This window comes from Platichthys flesus, chromosome 5, assembly GCF_949316205.1.
Source record: "Platichthys flesus chromosome 5, fPlaFle2.1, whole genome shotgun sequence".
NCBI lineage: Eukaryota > Metazoa > Chordata > Actinopteri > Pleuronectiformes > Pleuronectidae > Platichthys > Platichthys flesus.
Genome location: NC_084949.1, coordinates 9,123,790 through 9,149,493, shown reverse-complemented (window position 1 = coordinate 9,149,493; position 25,704 = coordinate 9,123,790). Strand labels below are relative to the sequence as shown.

General features: G+C 42.1%; 2 protein-coding genes and 1 long non-coding RNA gene across 5 annotated transcripts; 2 read left to right on the top strand and 1 right to left on the bottom strand.

The window, feature by feature from the left end:
- The first annotated feature begins 1,993 nt into the window (after nucleotides 1-1,993).
- Nucleotides 1,994-8,533, top strand: notum1b (notum, palmitoleoyl-protein carboxylesterase b). The gene is made up of 11 exons (XM_062388724.1): nucleotides 1,994-2,619; nucleotides 3,707-3,759; nucleotides 3,878-3,973; nucleotides 4,578-4,638; nucleotides 5,349-5,407; nucleotides 5,766-5,868; nucleotides 6,021-6,212; nucleotides 6,300-6,397; nucleotides 6,508-6,655; nucleotides 6,771-6,818; nucleotides 7,560-8,533. Exons 1-11 carry the CDS (start codon nucleotides 2,222-2,224, stop codon nucleotides 7,900-7,902), a joined length of 1,599 nt encoding a protein of 532 aa, XP_062244708.1. The 5' UTR covers nucleotides 1,994-2,221; the 3' UTR covers nucleotides 7,903-8,533.
- A 144-nt stretch (nucleotides 8,534-8,677) lies between these two features.
- Nucleotides 8,678-24,378, bottom strand: tmc6b (transmembrane channel-like 6b). Of its 3 annotated transcripts, none has more exons than XM_062388718.1 (21): nucleotides 24,285-24,378; nucleotides 20,587-20,764; nucleotides 19,786-19,916; nucleotides 19,129-19,287; nucleotides 17,722-17,883; nucleotides 17,511-17,619; nucleotides 17,337-17,421; nucleotides 16,414-16,671; nucleotides 15,289-15,503; nucleotides 15,002-15,146; nucleotides 14,531-14,686; nucleotides 13,477-13,661; nucleotides 13,138-13,216; nucleotides 12,894-12,994; nucleotides 12,487-12,582; nucleotides 12,326-12,401; nucleotides 11,802-11,935; nucleotides 10,354-10,530; nucleotides 10,084-10,162; nucleotides 9,432-9,518; nucleotides 8,678-9,335 (listed from the first exon to the last, which is right to left on the bottom strand). In XM_062388718.1, exons 2-21 carry the CDS (start codon nucleotides 20,640-20,642, stop codon nucleotides 9,321-9,323), a joined length of 2,505 nt encoding a protein of 834 aa, XP_062244702.1. In that variant the 5' UTR covers nucleotides 20,643-20,764; nucleotides 24,285-24,378; the 3' UTR covers nucleotides 8,678-9,320. The 3 variants fall into 3 exon arrangements, with proteins under 3 accessions (XP_062244702.1, XP_062244701.1, XP_062244703.1); XM_062388717.1 differs by lacking the exon at nucleotides 24,285-24,378 and adding an exon at nucleotides 21,162-21,182; XM_062388719.1 differs by lacking the exon at nucleotides 24,285-24,378 and having other exon boundaries at nucleotides 12,894-12,991.
- Nucleotides 23,980-25,681, top strand: LOC133954346 (uncharacterized). The gene is made up of 3 exons (XR_009920773.1): nucleotides 23,980-24,035; nucleotides 24,136-24,265; nucleotides 24,713-25,681. It is a non-coding gene; the product is annotated as an uncharacterized LOC133954346 (long non-coding RNA).
- The last annotated feature ends 23 nt before the right edge of the window (nucleotides 25,682-25,704 follow it).

Genomic DNA, 25,704 nt, shown 5'->3' with positions numbered 1-25,704 from the left:
TATATATATATATATATATAGAGAGAGAGATATAGATATATATATATATATATATATATATATATATATATATGTAGTCACGCTAATCTGGCTAAACAAGCCTTTCCACTTCATGCACAGTGACCCACACAAGACAGAAAAGATCCTGTCTGTAAATTTGCCAAAAACATCTCCAATCTGTTCCCCATATGGATGACTTCATACATGATATGCCATATGCAAAGAAATGTACAGAATCATGGCTGTTTTCCCTCAGAAAGATTCCAATCAGATCAAAGCTGGAATCAGAGCGGACAGACGACAGGACACATGGTGCCAACAGATGGAGAGGTGTGAGGTCTGAGCTTCAGAACGCCTGCATCTGACCCATCGACCACCTCACATATAAAAGTCCACCTTGGAGTGAGAGAGAGAGTGATGGGAATTCAGCTCTTTCCCCCCAGAATTCAGTTCTGGGGGGAAATAGCCGCCGTCTGAATAAACAAACAAGCAAACAAACAATCTGTTTCCTTCCTAACTCAGCAGGATAGGAACTTCCAAAATTTGCCTGAATGAAATTCAAGCACATGAAGGCATCTGTGCTGGGAGTTTATAATGTTCTACACGTTTTCACAAAAACAGACTTTGATCACAGACCAATGAATAGCAAACAGATATGCATATTAAATAGAGGGCTTTTACTTACTTGTAAAAACCTATAAGAGTTTGGAAACAAACTTTTAATGGCAGCATGTTGCTGAATGTCAGACTTAAAGTGGATGCTGAAAGTGGTTATGATCTTTTATGGCTTCAATCAGAACCATTTGAGTTCTTCTTCATAATGTGTTTTGTTGTTTCAAATACACAAATAAGGCCTTAGATGAGGATGAGGCCAATTAACTTCAAAAAGACAAACAGTCAAAAGTGTCTGGAAACGTTTTACCAAACAACAGCAGCCAGCGCCATGGTACTGGCAGTGTATTATCTGATGAAAACATTATCACACTTCAACTGTCATAAAGAAGGTTCAGTGATATCGCTGCACGGAAATAATGACTCTAAGGAGATACTTCATTGATTTAATGTTACTCCTCCAAAAGGTTCAGTTTGAGACACGTTCAAAATAAAAATAAATAAAAACGCTCAAAAGAGAGGTAGAGACTGACTTTTACTACGGCTAATCTACTCTTGGGGTATGGATGATCACCAGAGGTCGAATCATTTTTAGAGATATGATGCAGTTCATTGAGTGGTGTGTTTGTGTGTGTGTGTTTGTGTGTTTCCACGTGCATGTGTGTAAGTGTGAGTCTCTGTGAGTGTGTGTGTAGGCCAGACATTACTAATGTGGGGACATCATCTATTCACACAGTCACAGTCAAGCCATGGAAAAATTCAACTCAAAGAGAGAAAAAGAAAGAGAGAGATGATAATCAATAGCCTTCATAGTTAATTCCATGTGTCGGCACACTACCACAACTTGTATAAGTCACGCAACTCATTCCTATAAACATATCTTGGCCAACCACAAACAAAAGCCACAATGCGGATTTCCTTTTTGGGCACATTCCACCAGGGAACCGCAAAACATGCGCCTGATCATGTTTGTCTGTGTCTGCAGCGGATCCTTATGTCCAGCGGCGACACTTCAAAGGGCAGCGTGGTCATTTGATGAGCCCAACATCAAAGGGATCGAGTGTGTGAGCGAACCGAGCGGAGGGGCGTGCCAGGCATACGCGCGCTCTTGGTGAGAGACCGACGCCCCGCCAGGAGCACCAGCCAACGATAATAACGATTGGCACGAGAAGTGAGAAGCACGGGGCAGGGAGGAGGGTTGTTTTGGGGGGGGGGGTTTCAGTATAAAGCCCCTTCTTCCTCCGCTGCTCGTGAGGACCAGAACCCAGAGTCAACAGGTCGACCACTGCACTGGTGAAGCGGGGGTTAATGACGGATTTACGCGCGCGTAATGACGCATTCCTACTGGATGAGGCGCAGACAATTTGGGGACTTGAAATGATGCAGGAGCTTAATTTGGGGTTAATTAAAACAAACAAAAAACAGCTGTCAACACGGTGAGGCCCCATGGAGAACTTTGACCTGCCGTCTTTCAGCACACCTTGCGTGAGCGATCGTTTCCAAGAGGCATCCGTGCGTTTTCAAACAACACCCCATCTCTGCATTAGGACATGCTGTGTCTGATCCAGACCGCTCACATCCACTCGAGAGACGTTTTCCAGTAATAGAGATGCAGGACCGTTGTGTAGCGAGAGGCTTTGCCGGTCTGTCCGCGGTGCGCTCCTGCCACCTCCTGCTGCTCCTCCTCCACTTGAGCGCACCGGTGGAGGCGAGGAGAGTGCGCGGCGGGCGAGCGCAAGCTCGCCGGGTGCAGCAGCAGCTGCTTCAGCAGCAACAGCAGCTTCAGCAGCAGCAGCCGGCTCATGCGTACAGGGAGCGGGCGGAGGGAGCAGAGAGCTTCCCTTTAGACTTTACAGCCGTGGAGGGGAACATGGATAACTTCATGGTGCAGATTAAGAACTTGGCGCAGTCGCTGTACCCGTGCTCTGCGCAGAAACTGGAGCAAGACATGAAGCTGCACTTTTTGAAGAATGCGTCTGTGACGTGCAATGATGGGTCGCCTGCAGGGTAAGTGTCTAAACCTAAAACATAAGTGTTATTTAAAATGCCTGTCAGCTGTCATTCTTCCTGGAGATTTATTTTGGATAAACCTACGGAGGCGTTACCCAGAAAGTTAGTTGCGCTTCTTTGCACCAAACATCCACCTGTGTCACTCAGTTCACTGCCTTCGTCCCCGTGTCCCTCAGGCTGTAACCAGGAAGAATCAAAAGCTCCGATTATAGAGAGAGAGAGAGAGAGAGAGAGAGAAAGAGAGAGAGAGAGAGAGAGACAGACAGACAGACAGAGAAAGAGAGAGAGCGCGCAGTGCGCACTGCCACTGAGCAATAGATCATGCGAGCTTTCTGCTTTTCTTCCCTGCAGAGATGACATCTGTTATGGGTGGACCAAAGCTGTTAGGTCTAATATTTAAAACACAAACATAGATTGAGAACTGAATACGTTTTTTATGTTAATCATTAAAGATCCTTAATAATTGTGGTTTAGTCCACTAGATGGATGCGCACAGTGCGACCAAAGCCATAGACTTATGCGTAACGCAATATTCTCTCTTCAGACATTCGCACATTATTAAAGTCAGGTTGGCTTTGACAGATTTCTGTTGTTATTCCCAGCAGCTAGAATACAACAAGGAGGAAAGTACTTCAAAATAAACAGGCCCATCCCTGCAGTATTCCTCTGCATCAGTAGTAAAAGACACTATATTACTTTTTAAATCAGACACTGTGTTCCCAATTATGTTTTAACTACTGTACATTTAAATCATGAATCAAATGAACCATTGTGATATGGTGTGAATAGGAGGATCCATTACATCACCCAAGCTGTCATTGCTGTGAGTGTGTCTTCTACTAACAGCATTGTAACTTTCCTCTTCTCATGTTTTTATAAGCAATTAGAGCTCAGAGGTGAAACAGGATCCTGCAGAGATGTTTAGTGAAGTGATCAGAGCCCAAATCTTTCTTTCTTGTCAGCATCAAACGTAGCATCCCAATCGCAGCACTTGTGTTGTGCTTGTTCTGTATATGTCTGTGTGTGCATGACACAGACACACACACACACACACTCAGTGACTTGTTTTGGTGTTCTCTTGCAGGTACTACATCAAGGAGTCGAAAGGAAGCAAGAGGTGGCTGCTGTTCTTAGAGGGTGAGAAATGAAGCAGATACTGAACAACAGACAGTGCTCAACACAGTGACAGACAGCTGTCCTTAACCTGTTAACAAGTCTCTTTGTGTGTGTGTGTATGTGTGTGTGTGTTGGTCAGGTGGATGGTACTGTTTCAACAGGCAGACCTGTGTCAGTAGGTATGAGACCATGAGGAGACTGATGAGCTCCACCGAGTGGCCACAAACCAGAACAGGTAACAAAGCAAACACATTATTTACTGCATAATCATTGCACTCTGTGACATATGCACAAACACACATGAAAGTGTTACACGTTTGTGCAGCTCTTGAAAAATCTCCTCACAGCCCCCGCGGGCCTTTTGCCTTCCTCTGGAAAAAAGAAACTTCCCCTGAATGGAAGAGATTCATTGACCTATTTATGTTTCCTTTTAAGCTGAGTTTGTGTTAATCTTTTAAAGTCAGACTCTCTGGTTCTTTTTCCTCCATCCATCAGGGAACCCCTTGTTTGTTTATGACTCCTGGCCTCCAGCTCCCTCTCTGTGTACACTTTACACTGGTGGCCAGGGCAGTAGCCGCACAGCTCTTCAATGGCTGCATGTAATTGCTGACCAGAGCAGAGAAACTTAATGACTTGTTTACCACAGGGAAACACACAGACACACACACACACACACACACACACACACACACACACACACACACATCAAGGTCTGTGAATTTTAACAAGTAGCCTCAAGCATTTGATCTCCTTTTCTGTCACTATGGGTTTTGAGTCTGTGATGAGCACATTTGTGCAGAAAGTAAAATTAAGTGATAGATCTCATGTGTTTTTCACAGGAACAGGAATTCTGTCTCCCCAGCCAGAGGAAAACCCGCACTGGTGGAACGCCAACATCGTGTAAGGGCTCACATCTCCTCTTCAGTTTAGAGTTAATACGCTCCTGTGTTCTGCTTAAATTTCTCAACTAATCCAGTTTTCTCCACTTACTTCAGTGATAGTGTAGGGTGCACATATATGGGAAAGTACCACATGTCAATCTTAATGTTGGCCATATTAATGTAAAGTGTTTATGTTCATGTATTGTTTTCATTTTTTCACATACTGGTGCTTTATATGACTATTTTCAATTTGTGAAACTCATTGTGATCACTGTGCTACACTACAGAGCTATATGATTTGAATAAATAGAAGAGTGGTTACGGATTTATTATTTGACAGAGGTAATATTGTATTTAAAAAACTTTAAAAAGTGAATGTATCAATAATTTTGCAATGTAAAAGGGACTTTACTACGCAGCAAGTGTTTACCATCTACCATTTCTTTGCTTTTACTCAATTTTAACTGTTAATGGTTTATGTTTAATATTTATAATGGTAAGTCGGCTGGTGCTGATTTTGTTAATCATCATCAAAATGTAGTTTTGTTGTAGCAGCAACTTATTATTGTCAGAAAACGAAAAATACACAATGACTGGCATCCTACAGTCCTATATTTTGTATCTTCTAACACTAAACACAATATTTACTTGTCTACTTTCTGTACAGCTGTGTCATGTTGACTTTACATGTGATTCCACGGCGTCTGTGTCGCTGTGTCTCTTCTGCAGGTTCATCCCATACTGCTCCAGTGACGTGTGGAGCGGAGCCACCCCAAAGACACATCACAGTAAGACACAGTTAATGAGACGACACGTGACTCAGTGTGTGAGCTTGTGTGGCTCTGGTTGTAGATATTTATAGAAAAAATGATCAATGTCTTGGAAATGACAAGGCAGAGGAAAGGGGCAAATGAATAGAAGAGTTAGAGATCAAACAAATCCAATTCATCTATGACAGACATTTCCTTTTGAACTTCCTCCATAACTTACGAGGAAATGTCATATTATATAGTACTTTTTTGGATACCAATGAATAACATAACACACACATAATACGTTTTCAGCTGAGTGAGAAATCATACGTTACATTACTAATTACCGATTTTTGATTATACGCTGATAAATAAACAATATTTTTACTGACAGGTGACTATGCGTTCATGGGGTCACTGATCATTAAGGAGGTGGTGAATGAGCTGCTGACAAAGGGTCTGGACAACGCCAAGGTTCTTCTTCTTGCAGGAAGCAGGTCAGTCCTGGACAAACTGTGTGTGTGTGTGTGTGTGTGTGTGTGTGTGTGTGTGTGTGTGTGTGTGTGTGTGTGTGGGTGTGTGAGTGTGTGTTGTTACCAAAGACAACTGCTCAGGTGCACTTCTCTAATCAGACTCCTCCTGTCACTAGTGCGGGCGGCACAGGGGTCCTGCTGAATGTGGACCATGTTGCTGAGCAGCTGCAGTCACATGGCTACACAGGGGTGCAGGTGAGGGGCCTGGCGGACTCCGGATGGTTCCTGGACAACAAACAGTACAAATTCACAGAGTGCCTGGACACCATCAGCTGTGCCCCCACTGAGGCCATAAAGAGAGGTGTCAGGTAAGGCAGAGATGGTGATGGATCTGCAGACTGGGGGAGGGACAGAGGAGGTTAGGATTTGTTTAGTGATACTTTGGTCTTGTGCAGGTACTGGGGCGGGGTGGTGCCTGAAAGCTGCGGACAGGCCCATGTTGGAGAGGAGTGGAAATGTTTCTTTGGATATAAAGTTTACCCCTCGTTAAAAAGTGAGTGAGAAATCACCCTGAACTTCTCCATAAGGCTGATGCAGACATTAGAGACAAAGGCAGGTGAGTTGTAGAAAGTCTGACCTGCGGAGACGTCCTCTCCTGTCCAGGCCCAGTGTTCGTGGTGCAGTGGCTGTTTGATGAGGCCCAGCTGACCGTGGACAACATCCACCTGACGGGACAACCCGTCCACGAGGCCCAGTGGAGGTACATAGAGACCCTGGGGCAGGAGCTGAGGCGCACGCTGCGGGACGTACCGTAAGACTGACACACAAACACACCAGGCTACACAAGCAAACATATATTCACACAGAGAAGAACTTGCAATAAAGCTACTTCTGTTAAATGTGTGGTTCTGTGTTTTGATTGGCAGGGCGATGTTTGCTCCGGCCTGCTTGTCTCATGAGCTCATAACCAGAAGGTGAGTGAATAAAACTATACTGACATTCTGTTATTGATTCTATACACACAGGTTGTCAGATTAATGAATGGAGAACTGTTAAAACTTAACTCATCCCTATTTAATCAAATATAAAATATATAATAAATATAAAAGATCAAATATATTATAGAAATAAACTATAGGAACTGCAAATGCGGTCAAATGTGTTTGTTATGCCTAGGTAAACATACAGCCTTTGTGAAGTCAACAAGGGGTGTGTACTCATAGTAGTTGTCATACTACTACATAATAGTGCTGTACAAATATTTTGGTTCAGTATTTTTTTATCAAATTGAAAAGAATCACTATCTGTAGAGAAAATAACAGATGGTTAAGTCTACATCTAGCAGAATCAAGTAGCCAGAATGTCACTCAGTAGCTGCTGCCAAGGCCAAACATACATACCCGTAGATATCAGTTCCCAAAATGTAATGGGTCTTCCCTGGCCCATACTGCATCCTTCTACCAAGTGTCATGGAAATCCTTTTTGTTTAATCTTGCTTAAAAACAAGCAAACAAACGGACAGGGGTGAAATCTTGGCAGAGGTACTTCAAATACAAATTAGTGTGAAAACAATTCATAGAGTGATAATAAGTATGATTTCTGCAGCATTTTGAGGGGCGAGAGTTGAAATTGTCAAACATCAAAGTATATCCTGTTTCTTCTGAGTCGGTCTCGTCGACCTTTGACCCTCTGTCCCTGTGTCCCCCCGCCCCCAGCTACTGGATGGACATTCAGGTGAAGGGCACCTCTCTGCCCCGCGCCCTCCACTGCTGGGACCGCAGCCTCCAGGACAACCTCCACATCAACGGCAGCCACGGCAACCACAGCCACCACAGGCACAATACCCCGCCCCTGAGGGGTTGCCCCCAGCATCTGATTGACAGCTGCCCGTGGCCTCACTGCAACCCGACCTGCCCGACCATCCGGGACCAGCTGACGGGACAGGAGATGAGCGTGATCCAGTTCCTGAAGCACTTGGGCTTCGATGTGCAGAAGATGGCTCAGCAGCAGGGCATGGACCCCAGGAGGCTGCTGGGAATTCTGAATAATGGGAACTGAGTGAAGCCACTCTGCAGAGACAGGGGAAAGTGCTGGACATAAATGGAAGACGCAAACAAAACCGATGAGAAAACTGTCAGTTCTTCTAAACTATGTACAAAATTAACTCAGCATTTTAAAAACTGAGCAACTCAAAAACTCTCAAGTGCCTCATTAGTTTTAAACACATATCTATGCCATTATAGTGAGGTGTACACAGGTACAATGAAAGCTGGGTACAGTGTGTGTGTGTGTGTGTGTGTGCGTGTAATGTAAATACATGTGTATATGCAGATGAGACTCGTGGTTCTAATCTGAAATAGTCTGATGATTTTCGATGGGGAGGCACCGGCCTGAAAACACCTCTCAGTTTGTGTTGTGGGGATTTGGTGCTCTCTTCTGTCATCTCTCAAAATCACAATCACAAATCCATCTTCGGTGCTGCTGTTTCCACCATCCACCAAGTATGCTGCTTTTTCTCATTTTGAAAAAATTATTTAATGGGTAATATTAACATATAAAAGGAACACAGATTTAAGATTTATTGCTCTAATATTCTCCTTCAGGCAACTTCAAGGTGCTTGCGTATTTATTTTTTGACTGAAAATATATTTTATTTAACGTACAGTTAGATTAATGTCCCAAGAATTTTTTTTATTTGCATGTTTGTAAAAAAAATCCTGTATCTTAACAGTACATATCATGTTCATAGTGTTTTTAAGACTGAGTTCATTACTAATAATTTATTGTGCTGTAGCAGTGCCCACACTTTACAAAAAATGCAAATACACACCAATATCATGAAAGATAATTTAATTAAAAAAGGTTGCAGTTATCAACTTAAAAAAACAAATTCATAAAAAACATTTACAGTTTAGCCCCTCACACCTATAACAAAAAGCTTACCTACAACATGGACACTGACAAAGGGTTATTTATAAAATCAAAAGGATAAAAAATTTTCACAGTCAGTATGAAAGTGCTTCTACAGGAGATGTTTGAAATCTTTTTGAGCTGACGATATCACTTTCAAGATTTTCTATACAGGTGCTCAGTTGGATTTTTAAAACTTAAAAACAACTGCAAACACAGGAAGTCCGTTTGACCTCCTCTAATGTGCTGCTTCAGTTCTCAGTTCCTTTTCAGCAGTCATCCTTTCTGTGGACAGTCATGCACAGCTAATGTTCTTATGGTTGTTCTGCTTAGGATGCAGACAGCTTTATATTTCGTCTGGTGGTTTTGATTTGTTTGTTCGTCCTCTAAAATACTGCAGCCAGTAAAAATACTTCCAAATATAAAAACTGCCAAACGTATAATATATTTGATTTTGGTTGTATTCCTTGCAGCTTCTTTCTGATGATATTCCAGTTATGTTCCCATGGGTGTACCCTTTTTCCAGACTTCAGTCAGTGATGAGAGAATCCAGAGACGCAGCTGCTTCAACATGAAGAGTCCTGGAAAAGACACAAAACCGATGGAAGTAAAGCATCAAACACGGATGAAGACGAGATGCTAAAGTAACGACAAACAAAGGAGCATCACAGACTCACCTGACTTGTGTGTCTTTGAGTGGGTGTTCGTTTCTGCTCATGGATGGACTGGAGGCGAGTGATGAGAAACTTTTTATCTTCTCCCTCCTGAAAAGAGAAAATGATGACATGTCAAAAAGAGGAAACATTTTTCACCCGAGTCTGTTTTATTAATATCTTTATATTTTAACATAATGAGAAACAGTCTTTTGACTACAAAGATCTCAGTGGCCTTGCCCCTCAGTATATCACTGATCTTCTGATGTCAAACTGCTGCCAGGTCTCTTAGATCGTTCTCTTAAAATTCCCTTTCAATTCCCTTTCTTGCGATTGAGCTTTCTCTGTTGTTGCCCCTAAATCCTGGGAGAGTCCACCCCACATTAAATCTTGGGAAACTTGCTAATTCAAAATTTCTTTAGCTTAAACATATATTCATAATATAATTCATATTATATTAAAAATTACTTTTTAATGTTGCTTTTAATTCTGCTTGATTCTGTGTTATGATTCTGTCGATGTCTATTTTATTTTTCATTTACATCTTTCTCTGTTTTTACTTTCTTTTAATCCATACTTGTATAATTTCTTTTTCCCTATGATTGTAAACCACTCTGGCTCAGCTCCTGTTGTTTTAAATATGCTATAGAAATAAATCTGACTTGACTCATCTTACATTTTCTATCTGCTCCTGTAGTAAACTGATGATCTTCCTTTGTCCATCCACCACCTGACTATGGAAGTAGATGACGATCCTGAGGGACACAAAGGGTAGAGTCGATTAGACCAGAACAACGCTAGAGAACAGCGCTAGAGAACACTGATCTCAATGATAATGTACTGAATAATACAGTTTGATAATGTATAAAACACACCAGAGCTGCTGCGAGCTGTGAGTGTGTGTGAGTATATGTGTGTATTAGTGCGTGTGTGTGTGTGCGCTCACAGAAAGATTCCTGCCCCCACAAACAGGAAGAAAGGGTTTTCCACCAAGTAAGAGTGAGCCCTGGCCAGAACAGACAATTTGGGATTATCTTTTTCCAGATCTTCCACCCAGCGTTTCCCCGCCTGGAACATCGTTTTGAGTCCACGGAATGGACCGCAGGACGAGGACGGCCTGATACTGAAGACAAAAGACACATGTGGGGATTGTACAAAGTCTCTATTCTCAGCCAACAAAAAGAACCTTCTCAGGGACAGACACACAGCGCTGTTCATTCAGTTAATCCCCTGCAATTGAGGAGAATTATGTCATGACCAGGAAAACCTCAAACAAAGTTATGACGCATGACTTAACCAGTTTTTTAAGTCCTTGGGAGAGACTTTTAAACTGCAGGTAGAGAATGTAAAGCGTGTTACAGATGAATCATGATCACATAGCCCCATTTTTTAATCTCTGGTTAGTGACCTTGATTTGTGAAACACCTCACTGTGTATCATCACTTACATGGCAGAAATAAGCACTTATAAATGACCACACAGAGCACCTTAGTTAGTGGCCATTTCATGGTCGGTTTAGCGTGTGAATGTGACACGGTTGGGGTTTAATTTCAACTAAAATCTAGAGCAGCACAATTCATAAAATCATGAATTTTAAGGTTCAATCGGATTTCACAACTCTGGAATATTGTGCTGCTTCAAGACACGCACTGAACTCCAGACATTCTCCTGAAATGATCCAGAAGGGCTGCATGTGACAATGCAAATGCCTGAGTAAATTGCTCCAGACTTTTTTCCGAGAGTTTTATTGCCAGCCCCCAAGTAAATGTCTAAGGAATGTCCGAGGTAGTGGGCTCACGTGAGAGTGCAGCAAGATGAAATGAAACGCTATGTTGTAAAGGTAAAGTGAGTTAATGCGTCATGTCCTTCCTCCTGCATGCTCTACACAGACGCCCCCCCCTCATCTGAATGTTGTGGACTCTCCTGTTGTTCTCAACACGTCTAACCCGCACTATCTCCTGCTGCATTCTATATATGTGAAAGGCAACTCTAGAAAACGTGTGGACCCAATTGTCCTGACAGTTCATTTCTGAAAACAGCTTAAGTAACAGTAACAATCGTCTAAAGCTCAGTCACAATGATCGGGAGCTAAAGGGAATACATACAGTGTTAATGTTACAACATAATCTACCTGAGCTGCAGCTCGGTTGGACAACACAGTGATGTGTCAGATTAAATTGTATTGAATTATGGCAAAAGTGGAGCTGAACGGTTACTGCATAATAGGTTAGAGTATCCAATACAACAACACTGTGGCTTCAATGAGGTTAGTAAGCACACTTTGTTTCATATGACCTACAATTAAGATGAAGGGGTGCTATTAATGTTTAAGCGGTTATGATTAAGTCCACAGTGACTTAATATAAATGAATGTAGTGTCTGTCGTGTGAATACCTCCACATCGTGTACGTGACACACACAGAGGCACCGAGGAAGGAGGGGAAGCAGAGGAGGGTGATGAAGATGGTGGTCATCTGGCTGACTCTATATGGTTTCCTAGGACTCTGACAGTTCATCATCACACTGCTCTGTGGGTACACAACAACAAAAACAGTCTAAGGTCAGAGGTCCTTGTTTTCATCCCAACTCAAATCTGACACAACTAAAGGACAGCAGAGATTTTGTTATCAAACTGACTCCCAGGTAGGGATGGGCGATATTACTTCAATTCACTCCTGCTTGTGTGTGTGTGTGTGTCTGTGTGTCTCCTCATCTCTGTTGCGCTTCACACAAACCAACACACTTGCTTGATAACAAAACTTACAGGAAATACCCCCAGCACCCATTTACAATCGCGGCGTACACTAAAAAAACCTGCAATGTTGTATCAAACAACATCACAACTGTTCCTCTCCTTTCACTTCTTTAAAAAACAGTTTATTTTGAGCTTTTTAATTGACATATTTTAGTTCAAATACCTTTTTAATGTAGAAGAGCAGCAGGAGTTTGAGAAGCTGCACTGCAGGCAGGATAGGAGTGAAGAGAACTCCCAACCTGAAAAACACGACGTTCATCATCATTGCACAGAAACAGTTTGATACTCAGCTCTACCGTGCAAACTTAACTGTAAGTTTCCTACCAGGCTAAAGTCTGTCCATAGATGAGGTCAAGGACATTCCTGGCGATATCAAAAACTGGTTTCCTCTTCCTTTTCAGTACCTTCGTAGAAAACAACCTGCAGAGATCAGGAGCAAAGAAGTAGAAACAGAAATCAACAGAGAAATAACTACAGAGAAATGTTGGGTCCAAGTTTTACTGTGACATAATTATTGATAACAAATTATTTTAACACCACGAGAAAGATATATAAAGCACTTTTCTTAACAATAACACCAAACAGGCCGAGTAACTCAAAGTAACATGAGCAGACAAAAATAGAGGGATAAAATAGATAAGATCATAATTAAATAAATAGGATGAGTCACTGTTAATTAGAGCCAATGGAAGAGAAATAAATGCAAAGAGCTTATTGATGCATCGACCCACCTCCACAGAAACTCTCCTAACAACGTGTCCAGCAGAGTGAAGATGAAGTCCATCAGCAGGAAGCGATAAAGCTCTTGGCCGACAAAACTCTCCCAGCACTGCTTTGTCAAAACAGAGTCAGAAACAGTCATTAAGTAACACACAGAAACGGAAACTCAAACAATAAGATGAGGCAAATATTCCTTGATGCAGCTTTGAACAAAAAAGGGTGATGGTGACAATGGCGTGTCATCATTAATATTACCATTTGAGTTTCATTGGCCAACCGACCCAGCCAGTGGTAACAGAGGACGATAAGAACACTCACTTTTAACAATAAGTGCCTAAAAAACAAAGACAACAAAAGAGTAAAAACTCTAAAAAAGATTATCCAGAGCATTCACCGCAAACAAGTGGGCAGGTTGACATTTTTTAAATCAGAGGAAGTACTGAAGAACTCTTGTATGAAAGGTAAACTCCAGAGAGTCCAGACCCATTAATTCAGACCTTTTCCAGAGTTCATGATTGAAAACTGCTAAACAGCTCTGCATTTTCTTACACCTCAAATTTAACTATGTCCTTCCATTCAGTTTCTCTGTTGTACCTGCTGATGGCGACATATGTGCACACAGAAGGTGACTGATAGTCCTCCATCCAGGCTGCGAGGTTGAACAAGCCGGGCAGCAGCAGGTTGATGAGCGACACCACCACAGGCAGGGCCAGCAGGCTGGCCTCATCCAACAAGTGGTTCTTGATGGGGAGTGGACTACGAGCTCTAACCTGGAGGTCCTGTGGGGATAAGAGGCAAAAAACAAAATTTGGATGATGTCTTTTTTTCAGTGTCACTGCAGGTTGTTCCCTCAATTTGCGTTCAGCATTTTTTTGATACCGCCACTAGGAGGCACCAGCAAGGCAGCAATTTCAAATAAATAAATAGAATGACACTCAATGGAGAAATTGCCTCCAGCAAAGACCAACAATCCCTTATTTCAATCTCTAAATATGCCAGATATATTCAATCAAGATTCATATATTATTCCCTGGGAAAATGGGGAAGATGTTGAAAAATGCTCAAGAACAAAATGTAATCGGTTCTTCAGTGACCCACATCCTCACAACACGTTTCTTGGAAATGCGTCTGCTACTTTTTGTGGAATGAAGACAGGGATGAAAATATACTGTGGTTGTTTATTAAAGATCCCATTTACTTCACAGCTGTAGTTGGCTACGGTCATTAGAAAAATGTCCTCCATGCACAAAAGTGATAAAGCTTTGTATCGGTCATATTACATCTCAACTCTAACAGACCAGGTCTGCTTTCAGTCCAGAAACAGTAACAAAGTGATTTGAGATGAATGAAGATTAATGTGCAACTGAAAATGTGTATCATGTGGCCAATCACGTAAGCTGGGTGTGTGTGTGTGTGCCAGTGTAAACAGAAAGCAGATTGTCGACTGTGCAATCAGACGCTTGGCTACAGATAACACAGTATTATAAATGAGGAACTGTGATGGTGACAAATAACAGCAGGGAGTTCTTCTCTTTGAGCAAAAATGTACTTTTGGATCTGTTACTGACAGAAAGTGTTTACAGTCCTTTTTTATTCCCAGCGAGTTGATGTTCAGTTACCAAGTGACGAACTGGTGAAAGCGCCTCACCTGGTGCATGAAATCAGAGAAGAAGTAAATGCCGATCACACAGGCAATGGTGCTTGATATGCAGATAGCCCACGCTATACAGTGGACCATCAGTCTCCAAAGATTCTGGCACAAAGTGTTCTTGACATGCTTATGGTTCACCTCCGCTAACAGCTCCTGTAGAGAGAGGAGAAGGAAGGGGAGAGAGAGAGAGAGGAGAAGGATATTTTAAGGGGGGGACAGAGAAGAATGCTTTAGATCATCACATTCCTGTAAGTCTTGTGACAGAGACGAAAACAAGGTGAGGACAGGATGTGTACCTATATCTCTGTGGGGACCTTTTTGAGCATTGACCTAACATTAGACTCACACGTATGCATTTCGTTAACGCTTGATGGTGGGCGTGGCTATCGCTAGGTGCTGGCACAACCATCATAATGACTATAATCAGAGTTTTGTGTGTGCGTGTGTGTGTGTGTGTGTACCATGTACCTTGAGCTGGGTGCAGATATTCTCCGACATGAGTTTGACGGATGTTTTCTTGATGACCTTAAAGTCCCAGGAGCAGAAAACCTTCACAGCCAGGATACTGTGAGATTTGTCGATTCTGAAGCTCTGACCAAACGACTTGGACATGCTGTTGGGAAGTTGCACATTCGAAGTAGGTAACAGATGTGTCATACAAAGCAAGTTGGAATTAGAAAAGTTTCTAATTAAACCCTATGATGTTGACGTAGATTTGTTTGGAGTTCGCGCTTCTCTTAAAGACCACTCCATACCTGTACACGAGGATGATACAAGTGATGAAGAAGCCCAGTACTATGGTGAAGAAGTACGCAAGAGGCATGTTGTAGGACAGATGCTTGGTCGGGCAGTCCAGCGTGGTTCCATTGGACACAGAGATGTTCTGCCCTCCACCATCATCCCTGCACTGTTCACGTAGGGTGTAGTTAGAGTAGTACCCATAGTACATCACTGTGTCGGAGAAATAGCCCTGAGACAAAATGACATGAACAAACAGCCTTTCATTATCATAATTAATGAAGTTTAAAATTATCGAATGAACATGATTAATTATCATACTGAAATATTTCTAGACCAAAAGATCCCCTACAGACATGTTTTATGAAATACTGTAAATGCTCTGCTTTGAATACAAAAGTGTCCAATATTTTTCCACACCTTCTCATCCAATGAAAAATCCAGAATCTATGAAGGCACAAATATTTTTTCGAAAGTTTAACCACTGGACTTTCTCCTACTTAGAAAAGTTAGTTCCCAGTGAATGTGCACCAGAGGCTTCAGGTTTCTACATCACACTTTTGGAAGTTGCCTTTTGGACCATGATTGCTTTAAATGTTGCAAAATCATTCTTGCACACACACTGAATATGAAGGTGAGCATGGAAGGTATCAGAAGATCCCTTCATCTGTGTTAAAATGAAGAATATGGAGCATCTTGTTAAGGTATAATTAAATGAAGATTTCACAAATAACTAAATACTTGGCTCATCAGCACCACAAGCATCAGAACTAAAAGACTTGGAGGAAATGCCTCTTTATGTGGAGAAGGAAATATTTGGTAGTGGTCAATGGCAGAACTGTGGGATATTCAAAGATAGTTTACCGAGAAACAATGAGTTTGGTAATCAAGATTTTAGATCCAGAAGGCAGAAGGAATGGAACCTTTTCTTGATCTTCTTTAATCTTGTAAAAGTATATATTTTTCGTTTTTCTCCATATGGCCCTAGTACTCTGTATTAATCAGAATTAGAATAGAAGATGTCTTCTTATTGGGATCTCATCATATTGATTTATTGCTCAAAAACACACATCAAGTTTGTCTGGGGATTTGTAGCGTGAGAGAGGTTTTAAAACAATATGTCACCACAGAACACTACTTACGGCTCCAGTGAGGAGCTCCAGTCCAGAGAAGGCGCGCCTGTCAAACGGTAGAACTGGAGGATGCACTGCCTGAGGCAGCACCATGAACGCACCCATTACGAGGAACAGGAAGAGGTTGAAGAAGAGTAGGGTCTTAAGAAACAGGAAGTATGAGAGAACTCCTGTGCCAAAGCGCCCGCTCACTCTCTTGAGCGCCATTTGCCACAGCTGGAGGGAGTGAAGGAAGGAGAGCCAGCTGTACCAGCTCTGTCTCACGGCCTGGGGAGAGACAGTCGGAAAATGTATATAGTGTACTTGTCATAGCACAATTGTACAACAGACCCTATACAGGTGCAATCACAAACAACAGACAATAATTTAAATAATACAAACTGTATTGATTCGGATGAAAGCATAATAAGGATAATAATGTATGTTTATGTGTTTTCAAGAAGAAAAAAAAGTCTTAGATAAAATTACAAAATTAACATTTTTAGCAGTAGAATTCCAGTAAACGCGTATTTGTTGTTTAGCTTTTTGGGTCTGAGGTATTTGTTAGGGCAACAGAGATATTACACTTTTGATAACAAAACCCAACACCCATTTACAGACTCAGGGTACACTCACAAAACCTGCAATGTCGTATCAAGCAACATTACAACTCTTCCTCTTCTTAAAAAAGATTAATTCAAAATTATCTATGATATTGCGTTAGTAACTTAGATAATTTAGTTTTGCTTAGGTGCTGGTTACCAACCATTGACAATAATATGGTCAATTTTGCTTAAAAAAAAGTTAATCTATGAGTACTAGATATCGCTGGAAATTAAAACTGGTTTAGTATCTAGATACTCTATCAGAGTTTGACAGACTCTGTGTCTTACTGTGGGGAAATAAGTACAGGAAGTAAAAGACAGATGAATATTGCCGGTGGTGTAACTTACTATTATGATGTAATATTTGAGTCGACTACAACAGGGGATCTGACTTCCAGAAAATGTGCGTCTCTCCTTTTGTAATGCTAACCTCCTGTAGACAGAGGTAACAAGAGAGAATTAGACTGATAGACCAAAAAACACAATGAAAAAATGAATAATGAGAACAAAGATCTTTTGAACCTGAGTTCACTCTTTTCAGCCACACTGAGCGGCATCGCTCGGAGCATCCTCACTCTGTCGTTAACGGAAAGGTTCTGCAGGTTGTTCACCAAACGTTCCCTTTTAGACACTGTAAAACATGAGACATGGTGTGATAAGTGACGTGACGCTTCACACAAACACAGTAAATACTCGTCTGAACAATTGAATTGTAGCCAGTGAACCTCCTCACCGACTGCACCCTCTGCGTCGGTGCTGTCCTCCATGCCATAGCCTCGTATGCTCGGCCTGGCAGAGCGTGAGAAGTCCCGGATGGCAGGTCGGCTCTGCTTGTGTCTCCGTAGCTGCATGGTCCTGTTGTAATACTGAGAAATGATGGCTCCCCTGCTGCGGCCTGATGGTCAGAGATGGGATCAGATGGGTCAGAGATGGGATCAGCACCATTTAAGGCACAATTGGGAATTGTTTTGCCACTTGTTACAGACAAAGACTCAAGGTTTAACTGAGTTCAGCAAACATTGTTTCGGGATGAGTCATCTCTATCTCTTGTCTTTCCGCAGATTGGAATGTAATGACCACATCATGACAAAAATATGACAGATATGCATCAGCACTAATGGCTACATCCACAGGATTAGGTTTTCGTTGGCCAATGCATCAATTCTGCAACGAGTACGCCTGTTGTCCAATGACTCTGGAGCTTTGGAGCCACTACGGAGAAGTATGGAAATACTGCTGGCCCCTTTTCAGTTTGAAAACTTTTTGCTTGTGTGGGTAATTTTCATTTGAAAAATGTTTTCAAATGACAACAAAGTGGTTCAGAGCGACACAGTATATTTAAGCAGGAAAACTATTTTGACCAGGGAGCACACTATACCATGTAGACTTGGCTGAGATCAGAGGGGTAGCACTGAATCATGAACAGTTATCTTCTCTTATTACTCTTCTAATTCTGATGTTGAAAGTCAAACCAGCAAATATATATCATGTGGGGCACAGCTGGTAGATCGGACAGCAGCTATGGAGCACCTGACAGGCCCCAGACGCTGACAGGAAGGTCACACACCAACTGCTTCCCCATGAAACTCTGCTCGACCGAAACAAGTCTGTTTTTACAGCTCAACGTGTGATGCATGTCACTCCTGCAACTGGGTTAAATATTTAATGTTCCACTGAGGCTGAGACACAGTAAGTAACTGTGGTGGTCAGGTAAAGAACAATAAATCACGTTCAAAGATCGCGTAATTTACAGCATTATTGCCTATACAATTAATCTTTTTATATGTAAATTTGTTCAGGAACTATGATAAACAGCTTCCTTCCCAGCAGAGGCTATTTGCTGAGCTTCAATACGTCTGAGCCGGTAGAAGTTTTCACCAACTATCTATGAGTTGAGATATTTAAAGCGATTTTTAGACATGATCTCCAGAAAAGGTCAACAAATTTTGCTCTGACATTTTCATTGGTTGTTGGATGTCTTCAATGAGATGTTTGTATTCTCTTTGTTTTAATACGTTCCTGTCCATTGCACATTAGAGACGTAATCAAAACGGCCACTCTGTCACTATGATATATCATCATATCTGTTTGTTTGTATCATCTTCTCTCTGCATAGTGCTTTGATCTCTGCAGGACCCACCGATGGTGCGACTGGGCATGGACGACAGGACCTTCATGGTGGCCGAGGACCAACGTTCCCCAGGCTCTCTGGATTCATCATCTGCCCATTCAACCTCTCTTCCTCTTGTCCTCCTTTCCCTAAGATCATGTCCAGGACTGGACAGGTAAGGCACAATATCTGTAGAAAAAAAGTTATAAACAAAAATATGACAATAAGTTTAAACTCAGATTTAGTTGAGAATGACCACAGGTATTTTCAGATGATATTTAGATACAAAAATATTACCATGGTGATCTAAAATCTTTATTTTACTCAAACTATTTAGTACTTAAATATTAAAACCAAATCCCAATACGACTATCAACAAATTTCCAAATATCTTATCTTATTTAGGGACAAGGTTTGACAGCATTTTAGCATCCTGGAAATGAGATGATATAGAAAATTTTTAAGGAAGATTGGGAGAGATAGAAATTAGTTTTATTAGATTTGTCAATGTCGGAGGAATGAATCACAGGAAATTGCTGACCACGGTCCAAAATGAGACCAGCTGTCTGAACCCAGCCATCTTATATGTTTCATTCACATTAGAATCACATAACACACAGCTCTTATATAAATCCAGCCCTTGACATGTAGACATGCAGCTGTGTGCACTGTTAAAAATGACAGTACCTCGACCCTCATCGTCCAGTTCTCTCTGCAGCTGCTGTAGCTCGTAGGCATCAGACCGTCCTCCATGCTGGCTCTGCTCTTCTATCAGCTGGTTGAATGAGTCATGAACCCCTTCCTCATCCACTGGACTCCTGACGGGAGGACAAACGGACATGAAGACTGGATGTCATGACAGGAAATAGGAGGATAGGGGCTCATCTAGATTCAAAGAGGCATTCCAATACAGATCCACGCTGCTCTGTTTACTGTGAGTCACTGACAACAACACTCAGACACTACAGATCAAACACAATGACGTAAACAATCTCATGGGAGCAGACAGCAACCAAACAACCCAAGAGCAGTACAGCTTCTCACAGACTGCCTCCAGTGTGATCTTCTTCCCGTTATCTACAAACCAAAGCCCAACGCACCCACTGTCTCTGTCTTACAACAAGAAGAAAAAAAAACACAACAAGTCCAGTTCCCTCTGACTTAGCACTTTTACAAAGTTAGCACAGGAAGAGCGACACACAGGGGCCAATCAGTTCTGTTTCCAAATGGAATCATTCACTCACAGAGAGGCCAACTGCAGTCTTTTCTCTGAAGAAAATGGTGTGGAAGTTAGAAGTTGTTCACTTTGGTTTGAAAAGAAAAAAACATGGAAGCCTTTGGGACAGTTTCCCTTCTGACCCGCCCTCTCGCTCAGGGTCTGCTCTTCTCTCGGCCTCCTCAAGCAGCGCGAGATAAGCAGACAGCTGACAGCAGCCAAGCTAAACAGAAAACTGGAAAAACAGGCCAGACGCGAACTTTGACACTTACTCCAGTCCAGCTTCCATGAGAGGGTGGTTCAGGTCCAAGTTAGCGTTTTGGGCCATTCTTCTTCTTCTTCTTCTCCCCGATAGTTCAGATCTGTGCGGACGTCAGTCACGAATCGCTGAGGGATCACACCCTCACCTGCTCAGAGCGCGATCCACTCCCACCATGGTGTTTCCTCTACCTGAGAGAGGCGGGGAAAAGGCAGGGCGATGAGCGAGTTACAGGAAGAAGGGAAAAAAACACGCCAAACTGACTTCCTTGGAATTTTTACGCTCTGGTCATGTCACTGCTTGTCCTGGCACAGCGTTTTAAACAGCGTTTTGAGTAAATGTATGAGTGTATACATGACTATGGACTGTGGCACTTCCAGCCTGAGGTCCTGTTTACACTTCATACTAATATGCAACCTTTATCTTGGTAAAGATTAACATGAATAATAACCAACAACCCTCTCATTAAAGAAAAGCTCTGTTTAACACTTTATGTATATTTTTTCCTGCAGTTAATATTCAGTGGCCTTTACTGTAATTGAGATGTGTCCATTTTTTTCGGGAAGTTGTTGTGTCATGAGGAATTACGTAATTCTGTCCAGAATCCACTGCGGCACCGCTTGTGATGGGGACTGTGGTCAGAGTCAGACGTTGCAGTGTCACTAGTGAAATGAATATTTATAGGCAGAGACAGAGCAATGCATTGTGACATTCATTGTGTCATACGGACAACTTCGAGGAAGCGTGCTACTTCTTGTGTTTGTGTGCGTTTTTAATGACTTGAACTTTGCTCCAAAAATCTGCCCACAGTTATGAGCAACAACTGCATATAACATTTTCCTCAAAGCCCATGTGAGGAGGTGTCCTGAGGGTTTTAAAAACATAATCACACAAGCCATAAAACAAGGCACTAGTTGAGTGTTTGACTTTCTGGTCAATTAAATTCAGATATTCATTACATGACTAATAAAACCCCCCCCCAAAAAAACACTATCTAAAGCTGTAAATTCTTTTCCTTGGGATCAAAGCTGCAACAAAAACCTTTCAAGCCTAATGGGAACTGGCTGAGGACGATAGCTGAACATTTGCCTATACAGCTACCTCTGGCTCATCTACAGTATTTTCTCTGTTGATCAATGAGCACTGTCTCAATAATGTGAAATAATTTATAATTAACTTGAAAAGCTTCTATGAGTATTTCCGCAGAATCACTTATTTAGAGAGACAATAAACAACGGTATTGAATGATGACCATTTACTGTGGTAGCACTGTCTGCTAAAGGGCTGAATTAGTCTGAATTATCTGAACTGCATATCTAGAGACATCAATTCACAGCTTCTGTAAAAAGCCAGAAGAAAGCAAATAGAATTTTTTCATGAGATGGATAACTGGTCTAAGTACATACAAATGTTTAGTCTCTGCTTAGGTTTCAATAAATCCCGTAAACACTTCCTGTTTACATGCATGAGTTCACCAGTCAACTAGCCTTCAAACTGCATATGAAAGCGTTCGTCAGAAAAATCCCCTTTAAACTGATCTGTTGCTTAACCACTAACAAGCTCAGTCTTTCCCAGACACCAGTTTCACACAGGACTGTATCCACTCATAGTCACTTCAAGAAACGAAAGATAAGGGCATCCGCTACGTCACAGGTATGAACTGGATGTTTCTGTTTACTGCGAGTGTGCAAAGTGCACTGACGCAATAGCAACATGCAGTGAGAGCCTGTTGTGGTGATTATACATTGTGTGTGTATTTTAGACACCAGACACCTGGATTTTTCAGTCAGGGCGGAGGGCTTTCTGGTTCTGGTCCTGTGTGAATATGATATCAGCGGCGTTACATAAAGCAGGGCGCAGCTCTGAAGACCAGCCAACACGCTGACTACAGGACTTAAAAATGTCATTCTGCCACCATGAACCTTACTCCTTCTCTTGAGCTCAATCTTTTTCAGGCCTTCTTATACTGAACACTCCACTGCACACATCTGCTTCTTCTTTTCTCAGCTCCTGAGGACTCAACGGTCGAATTACAAATTTATTTTAGTGCCTATTTCCTAGTCCATTTATTCCTTTAAGTGAATCTCTTTTTGTGCAAAATCTTTAAGCACAACAGAAAACCTGGAGTCCCAAGTTCTTCTCTATACGAGAGTGAGTGTTGAGTGCTTTTTGTCTTATCTTGATGTCTGAATATTAGATCACCAAGACTGAGGCAGTCCCCTGATACTGTACAGGCAGGGGATGAGATTGTGGGAGGGGGACAAACGCTCAACAGAGCTGGACAGGGGGTCAGAGTTGAGCTGCATGACTGCCAAAATCAAATATGCTGGGGGACAACAGAATACAGTGTGTTTCTGTGTGGGTTTAAGTTGGGTCACTTACAAGTTCATTGGAGAACTTTTTTTTGCTTCAAAAGAGGAAATATGGACTTTGGGACAAAATCACGGTAGAGCTGCAAGATGTCTAGCAGGGTAGTATATTTAAGTCACAAAGATGTGAGGCAATGTGGACAAAAGAGAAGGCGGTTATCAGTAGATATAAGGTCAAAGCATATGGGTGTGCAAGAATCTGTCCACGCCGGACAGCTCTCAACAACTGCAAGGCAAACAGTTCCCAACTGTGCTGACAAAAGCCAACAAAGGGATCAGGGCGGCACTGAGCCACAGTAAACACACACGGCACTGAGGCGAGTACTTCAGTACCCCGATCTTTTCAGATAAGCATCACAGTTGAATCCCAGCGAAATGTGGCTATGACAGAGAGAGGAGAAAGAGAGATTCAAAACCTGGAAGTCAATGGTTTAGTGCAAAGGCAGAAAAGAGCACTACCAGGGGGGAAATAAGAGCAAGCAAGAGGAGAGCTGCTTTCAATTAAAAAACAACTCTGCTGTCTCTATTAGGTACACAGTACACATGCACAAGTACAGAGCTACTGAGGGCCATGCATGCCACTCGGCCTTCATTCAGAAAAACCGCACATCAAATTATAGGTTCACTGCTGCCAACATCCAACACACTGGAAATGTGTGTGCTAGGATACAGAAATATCTTTATATCTATGTTTTTATACATTTATATAGATAGGCCCAAACTAAACACACACAAACACATACATTAACTAAAATATAAACACACACCTATTTATGTGTTTATGTATGTGTGTGCATTTCTTTATATTGTTATGAGGGCCAATTTGTGTTCAATACCCATTGTGAGGACAAGACAGTTAGTTTGAGGGTTAAGACTTGGTTTGAGGGTTAGGGTTAGGTTTAGGGAACGCATTATGACAAATGTATCTCCTCAAAACTGAAGAGAGACATGTGTGTGTGTGTGTGTGTGTGTGGGGGGGGGGGGGGGTAGGACTCAACAAACCCCCAGGTCGTTGCCCGAGAGACAACAAAAGCTCACACAACCGAAACACTGAAGTAGAAACACCTCTGCAGACAACACTGCTGAACGAACGGTGAAATCAGAAACACACAATAGACTGATATGGTTTAATCTATTTCAAGCCCTTCTCTATTTTTCTAACCACTTTCCTAACCACTCGCTTCTCCGACCAGCGGCAGTGGCACACTGCGGACTTGACAACCTGTCTCACGAGCTTCTCACGACCTGACACACGCCGAGCTCCGCGGTGACCGAAGACATGTGTGGTGTTATTAAACCGAGAGGAAGCTTGAACACAAACAGGTAAACACGGTCCACTCACCAGTTCGGCGGATTCACTCAACTCTACGTAACTTTGTCTCAATAGAGTGCGCGCTCGGGCCGGACAGAGTGCGGGACAAACCATCTTCTCAGAGGGGCGTCCGGGTCATTTATAACTACAGTAGCCACGCCGAGAGGCGAAGTGTCGCTCACATGGTACAGTCAATCTTAGAATTTAAATATTAGTTTCACTTTCAAATAAAGGAACGATTTTAACCCGCAGCATCATATAGCGAGGGTGAGGTAGCGTTTATTTGACACCCCTACAAATGTGGAATTTGTGGCACAGTCCAATTGAGGCTTGACGTTCTTCCAGACTTGTTCTTCTTCTCCAACAATGCAGAAATAAGTCTGAACATACTTCTCAGAGACCTTTAACCCTTTAATGTGCGTTACGTAATCTTCTATAATCTTGTTTTGTCCACACAGACAGTTGAGAAGCGTAACCAGACCCATGAGTGAAGTAATGGAAGACACATTTGGACGGGGACAGGAGCCAAAGCCCCCGAAGTGAATACAAACTACCACCTTGGTGCCTGGGACCTCGACTGACCCAGCTGCACACATCTGACCACACCCAAGCTGTTTCTATAATACATGGATGAATCTGTATGAGTGACCAGCTTCAAGTAGACTCATGGATCGAGTGGACGCACTATAGGGCCCTTTGCACTCATTTTGGCAAGTCTCGGAAGGAAAAGCACCTATGTGAACTAGAATGTCACTCAGGACATAGCAACTCCCTCCAAGGCCCAACGGTTCCCTCATGAGACCACGTTTAAATTCACTGAACCTGGATTTTCATTTGGATGTGCACAAAATATCACACACACACACAAACACACACACACACCCTCATGCTTTTCAGTTCCTATCGCACCAACAGTTTGATGTGTTCTTTCCTGACACATACCACATCCTTCCACCAAGTTACATGGTAATCCCTCATGTAGTTTTTGCACAATCCTGCAAACAAACAAATAAAAACAAACATTACCTCTATTTTTCATGCTGGGATGTTGATACTTTAAGTTCTTTTTCTGCAAATAACTCAGTGTAATTTAATAATCTGAATTGTTTATGTACTACTGAATGTCCAGTGTTTGTGCTTGGCCTGAGCGGAATAATACCAGGAGGTAAAGATAAATTGTGTTCTTCTCAACAGTCTCCCCACTCTGTAAAGGAAAGTTTCAGTATAATTGAAACCAAGCATGTCAAAGTAGTATGCAATCACACCCATGCTCGAGTTTCTTTGTAAATGGTTCTGAGTGGAAAGCTCAAATGTCCTTGCGGTGAAGAAAGTGGGTGGAAAGAGCCTCAGAGAGCGGCATCATCCTGTACATTAGATTCAAACGCAGTTTTCAAACGATGAAATGCTTTACAAAATAAACTGTTTTTTTTTTTTTTCATATTTTATATGA